The sequence below is a fragment of the Orycteropus afer genome, unplaced genomic scaffold (assembly GCF_000298275.1).
Source record: "Orycteropus afer afer isolate SDZICR_OR568_19922 unplaced genomic scaffold, OryAfe1.0 scaffold00026, whole genome shotgun sequence".
In the NCBI taxonomy this organism is placed as follows: Eukaryota; Metazoa; Chordata; class Mammalia; order Tubulidentata; family Orycteropodidae; genus Orycteropus; species Orycteropus afer.
Window position 1 is genome coordinate 251,185 of NW_006921613.1, and position 13,029 is coordinate 264,213.

The 13,029-nt window shown below is 38.0% G+C and overlaps 1 protein-coding gene across 1 annotated transcript in view; it reads right to left on the bottom strand.

Moving 5' to 3' along the window:
* The window catches only part of TEX9 (testis expressed 9), a 66,889-nt gene that overhangs the window by 23,343 nt on the left and 30,517 nt on the right, over positions 1-13,029 (bottom strand). The window contains exons 8-10 of the mRNA XM_007935135.2: positions 11,263-11,345; positions 10,714-10,887; positions 1,052-1,186 (exon numbers count right to left, since the gene is read on the bottom strand). Coding sequence (XP_007933326.1) covers positions 1,052-1,186; positions 10,714-10,887; positions 11,263-11,345 — 392 coding nt within the window. The remainder of the gene's footprint in view (positions 1-1,051; positions 1,187-10,713; positions 10,888-11,262; positions 11,346-13,029) is intronic.

Sequence of the window (13,029 nt, forward strand, 5' to 3'; positions counted from 1 at the left end):
TGCCCAACCTTCCTTCCGAGGAGTGGCTGGTGGGTTTGAACCGCCAGCCTTCTGGTTAGCAGTCAAGTGCCTTAGCCACTATGCTACCAGAGCTCCCGGCATGTAGTATAGGCACCCAATAAAGATTTATTCAATGAAGAAATGAATGAAACCTCCAAAGAGCTGTGCTATCACCCAGTTATGGCAATTAACCAAAGAACATATCTTAGCTTGTTTAAGATATATATAATGATAACACATTTTCTCTAAAAAGAGAAACATTCACTATGACATCAAGAATTATAATTTTGCTGAGTAAAATAAGTCAGTCACAGAAGAATAAATATTTTATTAGTCCCCTATTGTAAAAAGTCAAGGAAAGGCTTATACATGGAAGGAAACTTTCTTTGTTGGTTACCAGGGAGGGGAGGGAAAACTCCTAGATAGGTTGGGGGAAAAAATTATATATAAATATACATATGTTGTTGTTGTTGATATGTGCCATCAAGTCGGCCCCGACTCATAGCGACCCCTCCTTGGGTTTCTGAGGCAGTATCACTACGGAAATAGATTGCCCCATCTTCCTTCTGAGGAGTGGCTGGTGGGTTTGAACCGCCAGCCTTCTGGTTACCAGCAGTCAAGTGCCTTAGGCACTACGCTACCACAGCTCCTAAATATACATACATATATGTATATATATATTTATACACACGCACACACACACACATATATGTATATAAACCAAAGATTATTAGATTATTAGTGGCTATCAGGGGTAGGAGGGAGGGAGAAAGGAAAAGCATTTGTTTGTGAGACATTGAAATTATGCTGATGGTGGTGGAATTTTGGAAAAGGATAGCAATAATGATGGCACAACATGAAAAATATCATCAATGTCCCTGAGCTATAAATGTGGAAGTTGTTATGTTGGCAAATATCTTCTTGTATAAGTTTTCACCACAATGAAAGTAAAGAAAAAAAAAGATAATTAAAAAACTATTATTTTTGACTCTTGCTTAAAAGAGGGCATTATCAAAGATGATCACTTTCAAATTATTCAATTATTCCATACCTTGTTATTTTGCTTTAATTTACTTAACTCCAATTTATACTTTTCTGCTTCTTCTAGGGCTCTGTTCAAACGAACTTCTGTGGCACTTTGACTAGTGGCAGCCTGTTTTTGTAGTCTTCTTTTATTTTCTAATTCCTGTATAGTAAAAACAATATAGGACACTTAAATCATTAAGTTCCCTTTTTATTATTTTGTAACATTTTCCATTTCCATATTCCTTGTTTCTCCCAAATCTCTTACATCAGAAACTAAGCATATCACATCTATATATAAAGGCTAGAAGTAGATTAAGTGCTAGAGATCTCAAGTGCCTACCTCAAATTGGTAGTAGTAAGGTATATTCTCAAAAGTGTAGTCATTTCAACTAGGCTTTCAAACTGCTTTTTATTTGGAATTTCCTCCCTCCTCTCACACACCCAAGATGCAGTACCAAAAAAAACAAAATCACTGCCGTTGAGTCAGATCCGACTCATAGTGTCGGGTTTCTGAGGCGGTATCACTACCGAAGTAGATTGCTCAACCTTCCTTCCCAGGAGTAGCTGGTGGAAGATGCAGTACACATATTCTTAATATTTATTTTATAAGCAACTGTCTATAATTGTAGTTCTTTGGGAACCTCCCCCAAACAGCAATGTAAGACACTGGGTCAGTATGGCTCTTCTAGCCATGGTCTTTGTGGCTCACACCAGATGACCGGGTAGAATTATGCAAATGTGAGGTGCTTATGGCCCACCAAAGGGATTAGATAGCTTGCTAATAAGTATATGGCACCTTTGCGGGGTTGATACCATGGAAATAAGGTGTATAGAATTGTAACATAGGGATTGGTCGGTTTTGCCACCTCACTAGGCTTAAAATGAGCCATTCCAGAGGCAGAAAGAGGGGATCTGACTACCATCAAGAAAGAAAAGCCAGCAGTGGAGCACATCCTTTTGACCCAAGATCCCTGCACTGAGGTGCCAAGGAGAGGCAGTAGAGAAAAACAGGCAAGAGACCTGCACAAGACAAAGCAATGGGCTTGCTGGCCCATGGAGCGAGAAAGCTGAGTGCCTTTGGGCAGGAGGCTTGCTGGTGGACTTGGGTGCACCTATGGGCAAAGCTAAAAGAGTTTTGTAACACTTGGCTGAGCAGAGCAGAGGCCAGGCCAAGAGGCTGAGGGCTAAAGAGAGGCGTACCTACAGGCATGGTGAAAAAGTGCTGTCCTGATCAAAGAATTGTATCCTGAGTATTCCTAAACCAGAATTGTAACCTGTTGCAGTAAGAAACCCTATAATCATGAGCACTGTCTGTGAATTCTATGTAGCCAGTGCAATGAATTATCGAACCCAGCAGAGAAGCAGAGTATACCATAGAAGAGATGGTTGGTGTCAGAATTGAGAAAATGTTTGAATGGCAGCTTGTCTGCTCTCTGCCTCACAGGAATCAGCATTGGGCTATTGATGTTGATCTTGATCCTCCTCCCTTCTCGTGAAGTCAGAAGAGGTCAGAGGACACTGCCGCCACACCCTTTTTGCAGACATGAATAAGCTGCCTCATGAGCCTATTTTTGATAATGTTGTTGTTGTTGTTATGTGCCATCGAATCGGCTGAGACTCATAGCGACCCCTCCTTGGGTTTCCCAGGCAGTATCTCTATGGAAGTAGATTGCCCAGCCTTCCTTCCCAGGAGTGCCTAGTGGGTTTGAACTGCCAGCCTTCTGGTTAGCAGTCAAGTGCCTTAGGCACTATGCTACCAGAGCTCCTAGACTTGCTAATAGATATTATTTAAGAAAATTTTAATTAACTAAAGAGCATTCTGTAGCCTTGTAGAAAATCCCAATGCTGAGCAGAAGTAATAGATCTTATGCATGATTTTTAATGCCCTGTTGTTGTCGTTGTTGTTGTGAGATGCCATTGAGTCATCTCTGACTCATAGCAACCTTATGTACAACAGAATGAAACAATGCCTGGTCCTGTTCCAGCCTCACAATCCTTGCTATACCTGAGCCCATCGTTGCAGCCACTGTGTCAATCCACCTTGTTGAGGGCCTTCCCTTTTTTTTTACCCTCCACTTTACCAAGCATGATATCCTTCTCCAGAGAACGGTCCCTTCTTGACAACATGACCAAAGTAGGTGAGACGAAGTCTGGCCATTCTCACTTCCAAGGAGCATTCCAGCTGCACTTCTTCAAGGACAGATTTGTTAGTTCTTTTAGCAGTCCATGGCACTTTCAGTGTCCTTTGCCAACACCACAACTCAAAAGCATCAACTCTTCTTTATTCTTCCTTATTCACTGTCCAGCTCTCACATGCATATGAGATGATTGAAAATACTACTTGGGCTTGGGTTAGGCTTAGTCTTCAAGGAGACATCTTTGCTCTTCAGCACTTGGAAGAGGTCTTTTGCAGCATATTTGCCCAATGCAATACTTTGTCTGATGTCTTAACTGCTGCTTCTGTTGGTGTTAACTGTAGAACCAAGTAATATGAAATCTTTGACAACTTCAATCTGTTCTCCATTGATCGTTATGCTGCTTATTGATCCACTTGTGAGGATTTTTGTTTTCTTTACATTGAGGTATAATCCAAACTGCAGACTGTGGTCTTCAATCTTTATCAGTAAGTGCTTCAAGTCATCCTCACTTTCAGCAAAGTTATGTCGTCTGTGTATCGCAGGTTGTTAATAAGTCTTCCTCCAGTCCTGATGCCACTCTCTTGTTCATACAGTCCAGCTTCTCAGATTATCTGTTCAGCATACAGATGGAATGAGTATGGTGAAAGGATACAACCCTGACACACTCCCTTCCCAATTTTAAGCCATGTAGTATCCCCTTGTTCTGTTTGAACAACAGCCTCCTGGTCTATGTACAGGTTCCTCATGAGGACAATTAGGTGCTCTAGAATTCCCATTCTTCTCAATTTTATCCATAATTCATTAAGATCCACACAATTAAATGTTTTTGCATAGTCAATAATGCACAAATAAACATCTTTGTGGTATTTTTTGCTTTCAGCCAAGATCCATCTGACACCAGCAATGATATCCCTAACTCCATGTCCCCTTCTGAATCCAGCTTGTATTTCTGTAAGTTATCTGTCAACATACTGCTGGAACCGTTTTTGAATTATCTTCAGTAAGATGTTATTTGCATGTGATATTAATGATATTGTTTGATAATTTCCACATTCTGTGGGATCACTTTTGTTTAGAATGGGTACAAATATGGATCTCTTCCAGTCAGTCAGTTGGCCAGGTAGCTGTCTTCCAAATCTCTTGGCATAACCAAGTGAGTGCCTCCAGTGGGGCATCCATTTGTTGAAACGTCTCAATGGGTATTCCTTCAATTACTGGAGCCTTGTTTTTCTCCAATTCCTTCAGTGCAACTTCAACTTCTTCCTTCAGTACCACTGGTTCTTGATCATATGCCCCTCCTGAAATGGATGAACACTGACCAATTCTTTTTGGTACAGTGACTCTGTGTATTCCTTCCATCTTCTTTTGATGTTTGTTCGATATATTGCCTGCATCATTCATTATACTGCCCATAGAATCTTTCAATATTGCCACCTGAGGCTTAACTTTCCTCTTCAGATTTTTCAGCTTGCAAAATGCTAAGCGTGTTCTTCCCTTTTGGTATTCTAACTCCAGGTCAATGAACGTTCCACTATAACAATTGACTGTCTTCTCAAGCTGCTCTTTGAAATCTTCTGTTCAGCTCTTTTATCTTGTCATTTCTTCCATTTGCTTTAGTTACTCTCCATTCAAAGGCAAGTTTCAGAGTCTCTTCTGACATCCGTTTTGGTCTTTTCCTTTCCTGTCTTTTTAATGACCTTTTGCTTTCTTCATGGATGATGTTCTTGATATCATCCTACAATTCCTCTGGTTTTCAGTCACCGGTGTTCAATGCATCAATTCTATTCTTTAGATGGTCTCCAAATATAGGAGGGATATAATCAAGGTCATATTTCGGCTCTTGTGGAATGGTTTTAATTGTTTACAGCCTCAACTTGAACCTGCATATGAGCAGTTTATGGTCTATTCCACAATCAGCTCTTGGCCTGAAGATACTGAGCTTGGAATGGGTTTAAACCTACATTTTTATTAATATGCTAGGAGATACTGTTGTAGATTCTGTAGGCCACATTTGGAGAAACACAAGCCTTACCTAAGCTCCAAAGCTGAACTCCAGAATTCCACCACAATCTGCCACCTGTCAGTCAGCCTCATCTCCAGCCACAGATGTTCACCTTTAACAGTATCAGCAGTACTTGGATCTCTCACCCAAACTCACAGCATTTCCTGCCTCTGAGCCTTTGTTCTTCCTCTTCCTTTTGTACTAATCCTCCCCGATCCTCATTTTTACCTGGCGAGCATAGGCTCACCATGAGTTGGAGCCAACTAACAACAACACCAACAGCACCTACTCATCCTTTAAGACTCAACTAGGGCTGTACATTAGGGCTTCAGCTTCTCTAGGAAGCCTTCTCCATCTAACACTTGCTATCCCCACCTCCCTACACCTGACTAGATTAGGTACCTTTCCCTCAGAGTTTTTATAGTACCTTGATACACGTATGTCATAGTACCTTCTGTGTGTTATTAAAACCATGAATTTACTTCAATTCTAATACACTAGTGTAAGCTCCTCAAGGACAGGAACTGCCTTAATTTCTGTATTCTCAGCACTTTAGTGGCATCTAAGAGGCATTAATGACATGTTTATTTAACTGAAGTTATTCTGTGGTACTTAACCAATTCTTTGCATTCCCTACAATGCCTACTACAGGGCCTTATTTAAGCAGATATTCAATAAATATTGTGGAACTGCAATGATACAATTAAGAAAAGAGTTGCTTGTATTGTTTTTTTGATAACTTTTTTTTTTCTCCTAGCATTATCACTACGTTCTATTTGAAAACTGATCTCCCTGGCTCTGAGTAATTAAGGGGAAAAACAAAGCAAAACACAACAAAACACATGCTGCTCTTTATGTAGGTTTCTAAACAAATCAAACTGTGTATGGATACCATCTGCTATCACCAGCCCTCTTCACAGCTTTGTGGGTGGTAGCTACACTAAGAGCAAGCCTGATTTATCTCTCTGTTCCCATCAAAAAGGCAAAGATTCTCATTAGTTACAAAGTCCACAATCCTTGCTGCTTCATTTCTGCCTCCTTTCATAGGAATATGGAAATGAATCTTCTTTGCTCCTCTCTTTCCTTCTGTTGACTTTGTGACCTACTTCACAGAACAGTGAAAAATCATCCTTTCCACATGATGCCCCTGAATCAATATGCCCCTCTTGGGAAAAGGGAAAATAAAAGGATAGCCAGAAGAACAGTAAAGTAGGAAATAAAGTTTTTCTATATGAATAAATCCACTAAAGAAAGAGAAATCCTTATGAGAAAACTTGAAAACAATTGTTTTCAAGCACCTTTAAAATGTACAGATAAGACACCAATATTTTTATTAAAGCTTGCATCCTGACAAAGTCTATTGCTCCTAAAAAATTAAGCAGTTTACATGCTGCTAGACAAAAATTTTATAAAAAATCTCAAGCTCTTAATTTTATATTAGTTTTAAAAGAAACAGCTGGATAGATGAAAGAAAATAAAACTTAACTTTAAAACTCAAATATTGTGCGATTCAAGAGGAAATAATGTACTATTTTCTGATAATTATTAAGACATTCATTCCTAAAGGGCATCAGAAATAGGACCAAGAAGAGGAGAGGGAATATGAAGATGAATAAGGTAAGCTCCCTAGCTTCAAGGTGCCTGCAATCTAGCAGAAAAGAAAAGGTGCATGCATCAGTAGCCACAGCACACACATACACACACAAAATATAGTAAACATCCTAAGCACTGCCATAGTAATAGAGATAAGGAATAAATCAGATGAGGATAAATAAATGATTAGACAGGGTTCCAGAAACAAATGGCTATGGTACAAAAAGCAAGAGACTGGAAGTCAGAAAATCTGCAAGCTGTGATAGGCTATTTTCACCTCTGATATTGAGAATAATAATATCTGCACCTGATAGGTTTCATGGAGTCCCTGGGTGGCTCAGACAGTTACACCTCGATTATTAGCCAAAGGTTGGTGGTTGAAACCTACCCAGAGGCACCTCAGAGGACAGTCCTAGAAGATCTGCTTCCGAAGGATCACAGCCTTGATATCCTTATGGGGCAGTTCTACTCTGCATGAATCTCCATGAGTTGGAATCGACTCAACATCAATTAACAACAATAGGTTTTATACATTCATTTCTTCAACTCATTTACTGAGCCCTTATTATGTGGCAGGAACTATTCAACATTATGGGCACACATGAAGCTTGTAATCTAGAGGATGTGACAGGTGATAAACAAATACATATATACACACATAAATACACACACACATACACAGATACACACACCCATTGCTGTTGAGTCAATTCCAAGTCATGGCGACCCCTGTGTGACAAAGTAGAACTATTCCATACAGTTTTCTGGGCTGTAATCTTTAAGGAAGCAGACTGCCAGGCCTTTCTTCCATGTACCACTAGGTAGGTTTGATCTACCAACCTTTAGGTTAGTAGAGAAGCACAAAGAGTTTGCACCACCGAGGGACTAATATACATACACATGCAACATATATGTAGTATCTGATAATTATAAGGGCTATGAAGAAAAATATTAAAGGACAAGGGGACAAACAGTGTGTGGAGGGGCATAACTGTTAAAGATAAAGTGGTCAGGGGAAGACTTCTACATGAACTGAGAGAACAGTTCTTGTGAAGATCTAGGGAGAAAGGATTCCAAACAGGAACAACAATGAAGACAGCAATTTCACTCCTAGGTATATATCCCCAAAACCTGAAAGCGAGCATACAAACCAAACCAAAAACCAAACTCACTGCTGTAGAGTCAGATCCAACTCACAGCAACCCCTAGTGAGAGGGAAAATTACTAACTAGGTAAAAGACACATGTTAATTTGGGTGAAGGGAAAGGCAATACACAAAAAGTGGGTGACCAGCACAGTGTCACTAAGGAAAAGGAAGACACAGAGAGGTACACAAGAATTACAGACAACAAAGATAAATACTATTATATACACAATCCTGCATTATCAGTAATAACAAACATTAATCTACAAGTGGATACATAGGTAGACAGGCAAGATGACCAGGTATGCATAGATAAATGGGACTATATCCACGACCATATATAGGTTTGGCAGATGATGTTTCTACATACATATTATATATGCTGTAAAAATATCCATGTATATAGTAGAGCTAACAGGAGACGAAGTTATGAAAATTCTTACCCATAACCAAATATCCTGAGGGAATGAGTCACTGGGCCTGGGAGCACAGGACCATAGCTGTAGGGGATATGAAGGTTAATTGGCATAACATAGTCCACAAAGACAATGTTCTACATCCTACTTTGGTGAGTAGTGACTAGGGTCTTAAAAGCTTGTGATAGGCCATCTAAGGTACAACTACTGGTCTCTGCTCATCTGGAGCAAAGAAGGAAACAATTTGTCCAAGGGACTAGTGGACCATGTGAACCTCAGCATCCATGACCCTAAGGCTAGAAGAACTAAATAGTGCCTGGCTACCACTGCCAACCATCCCAGAAAGGGATCACAATAGGAGATCCTGGGTACAGTGGGAGAAAAATGTAGAACGAAACTCAAGATAATAATAATAAAAAGACCAGGCTTACTCATCTGATAAAGACTGGTAGACCTCCTGAGACCATAGCTCTTAGTCACCCTCCAAGCCTGCAACTGACCTCACCCCCTGTGGCTCAACTTTCAGCCAAACAATAGTCAAGTCTTTGGGGTGAAAAATAACACCAAGGAGGTAGCACTCCTTAGAACAACCAACCATCAGAGATGAAAAGGACAGCATTTGCCCAGGGATAAAGCTCAGAAGGTCAGAATGGATAGGAAAGACAAATGGACCAAGGGAAATAGAAATATAGGGAGGAAGTGGGAAGAGTGCTGTTACACTGTGGGGACTGCAGTCAATATCATGAAACAAAACATGAATGAGCAATTGAACGGAACACCAAATTGCTCTGGAAAGTTTCACTGAAATCACAATAAAAATATTTTTTAAAAAAGTCACCAAAATATTATTTTTTAAAGTTTACAAAAAGATACTTGAAATAACTGGAAGGACAAACAAACAAAAATACACAAGTCTAGTCAGATAATTCAACAACCTTCTCTCAATAATTGACAGAGCAAGTAGACAGAAAATCAGTTAAGGACATAGAACACCGGAACAGCACTATCAACAAATTTGACTTAGTATTATAGAACACTCAACACAGCAAAATACAAATTCTTTTCAAGTGCACATGAAGCATTCAGCAAAATAGGCCATATTCTGGTCCATAAAACTAGTTAGAACAAATTTAGAAAGAATGAAATCCTGAAGAGTAGATTTTCTTACTACAGCAGAATTAAACTGGACATCAATAACATGAAAACTTCCCTATTATTTAGAAATTCAAACAGTACACTTATAAATAACTTATGGGTTAAAAAAGAAATCAGGAGGAAAATTAGAAAATATTTTGAACTAATGAAAATGAAGCAACATCAAAATTTGTGAGATATTACAGATAAAACAATGCATAGAGGAAATTTGTAGCTTTAGATTGTTATATTAGAAAAGAAGTAAAACATCCATTATTTAAGTTTTTACCTTAAAAATCCTAAAAAATAAGAGTAATTTAAAGCTAGATAAGAATGAAGGAAGAATGGGCAGAAATCAATGAAACAGAACACAAACAATAGAGAAAAAATCAATGAAGCCAAATACTGATTCAATGAAAAGTTCAATTAAATTGATAAGCCTTTAGCTAGACTACGTAAGAGAAAACACAAATTTATCAGTTATCATGAATTAAAGAGGCATCATCAAAAACATAATAAAGGAATAATATGGATAAATTTATGCCAACAAATTTAAAAACTTAGATAATATGCACAAATATTTCAAAAAGCACAATATACCAAAACTGATTCAAAAAGTAATCAAAAATCAGAATAGATTTGTATCTATTAAATAAATTGAATTGGTAGTTAAAATCCTTCTAAAAAGAAAAGTCCAGGTCCATATGGTTTCACTGAAAACTTGTAACACAAATATGTATCAATGGTCATATAGATCAATGTTACAAAATAAAGTCCAGAAACAGTCCCATACATATATAGTGAATTACTTTTCTATGAAAGGGTCATGGTAACTAGATAGGGGAAAGAATGGTTTTCAACAAATAGCACTGGATATCTATATGGAAGAAATGAACTATAACCCTTTTCTAAAGGCATACACAAAATTATTTTAAAATATATCACAGACTTAAACATGAAGGCTAAAACTGTAACAATTCCAGATGAAAACATAGGAGAAAATTCTCGTGATGTTGGAGTGGACAAAGATTTCTTGAATAGGATGAAAAAAGCACAAACCACAAAAAATAACATTGAAATTCATCAAAATTTGAAACTGCTGCCTTTGAAACACTTGTAAGAAAGTAAAAAGAGCAAATCAGATTGGGAGTTTTCAGTAAACATTACTAAAGTAACTAAACAAACCCAAATGTGGTGTCTATACAAATTTTCAGAGTTTTAATATGTTTCACATTAAGTTAGGGGAAAAAAAATTATTACCCTTTCTACTGAAGACAACTGTTGCTGTAGTCCATCACATTTTTTGTTTGCTTCTTCTGCAAGGGTTTTATATTTTTCTATTTGAGACTGTTGCATATTAATTGTACGCTGTTGTCTCATACAATCTTCTTCAAAATTTTTTACCTGGGACTTTAAATCCTGAATCTCATCCTCCTATAGTTATGAAGGTATAGATTAGTTTATGTGAAAACATACAAGATCTGATATCAAAACATAAGCTGAGAAAAAGAGCTTCATATGATATTTGATGATATATATTTATACCTATTTCATGAAGAAAAACAAATTACACTCCATTTTCATTTTCAAAAGTTTAATACAGAGGATGCTAATTACTAATAAGTACTAAAATTCTTTAGCTCTATGAAATTCAACATCTCAGAATAAAGTTCAATATTTACATACAATTTTTGAATTCAAAACAATTGCTGTATCTCAATAAAGCTGTTTTAAATATTGTAAATGAAATTATTTCTAAAATATCTTTGAACGTGAGAGCATTTCTTTTGAGAGGTTTTAAAACTTTACCTTTTTATTGCTTTCACATACAACATTATCCAGTTCCTCCTGTATAACACGGAGTTTGGCCTTAAGAAATCTGATCTGAGCCTCTGTGAATTTAAAAATTGTATTTACTGTCTTTCACTGAATCCAAGATGTCATCAATTATAAGACAGACCATTATTTTATGAGAAAACAAAGTGCTCAAGATGGAGAGTCTTACAAGAGATCCCTGCGTAACGTGGGAGCACTGAAGAGCGATGCCCCTAATGCAAAGATAAATGAGAAATAAATCCACCCAACAGAAAGGATGCTAAGAAAATGTTCACCTCTCAATACTGAAACTGAGTAATGAGAGAGCAGATAAAAACCAAAAACCTAAAAATCTCTCCTGAGAATATGAACCACAAGCCAGTATTCATACAAATTTACAGACTGAATTCACACTTACCAGAGTGGTCCAAAATACCTCATATGGAGAATTTACTGATCTTCAGTCAGTAAAGTCCCCAAGTGTTTGGCAGAAACGAACACAAATCCTTTCTAGCTAAATAACTTCAATCCCCTGCCGATGCAATTATAAAATGCCATTGATTGTAAAATACATCCCACTTTCAGAGAAGTTAAAATTCAGTGAAATATACTAATACTTTGCTACTGAATCTTTCTTCTGCAGACTTTCATTAAACTTTACCTTTGGTATTTCTTTATTCATGAATATTAGCAGTAAATCTTTCGTGCTTATAACTTATAGCCCCATAAAAGTGAAAACTAAACTTATAATCTATTTATAATTCATTCAATAATAAAATGTACATTGAGCCCCTACTAGGTTTTAGTTATAGTAAGAATGTTCTAAGACAACCTTGCCCTCATGAAGCTTGTTTCATGAAGCTAGTTGCTTCTGATAAATCATTAGAAAAAATCCCTTTAAGTCATATACATCTGAGAGGCACAACACAAAGCATTTCCATTCACACTGCCTGTTTCAAAGCTTTTCTTATTAATTGCCCCCATCTTTATGTTACCAGGAGCTCTGGTGGCACAGTGCCTAAGGCATTTGACTGCTAACCAGAAAGTTTGTGGTTCAAACCACCAACTGCTCCATGAAAGGAAGACTGGGCAATCTACTTCTGTAAGGATTTACTGCCTCAGAAACCCAAAGGGGGTCGCTATGAGTTGGTGAGTTTAGTGTTTTGTTTTGGTTATGCAGTGAGTTTAGTGTTTTGTTTTGGTTATGTTACCATGGAGCTGATTAATGATGGCTGGCTCTAACCCCACCTAGATCTCTCTGGCCTTAACTCTCCTTTCAGCCTCACATGTAACTCCAGTTGAGCAGGGCAGAAAAGGGAAATGATAAATTAAAAATGTGAAGACTGCAACAGTTGGCTCTAGGGGGAGAAAGTGGCAGATGCAATTGATTCAGCAATAAGAAAAATGCAGCAATTTAAGGTAGTCTGTTTCTCTCAGTTCCCTGTTCATGGAAGCAGAAACATTTGTAATAGGGCCATGGGTAACTCTCTCCAGAGAACAGCCGAAGTCTGACCATAAGGTCCTTGAAGGCATCTTGAAAGACACCTAAAGGCAACTTCCTGCTCCACTGAACTTCCTTCCCTACAACCAGCTCTAGAAAGCTTGATTGGGTGAGTAAATGTAATAAAAGAATAAATTAGTTGCTCCTCATTTATGAGTAACTAGTAGGGGCTCTGGTAGCATAGTGCCTAAGGCACTTGACTGCTAACCAGAAGGCTGGTGGTTCAAACCCACCAGCCACTCCTCGGAAGGAAGATGGGG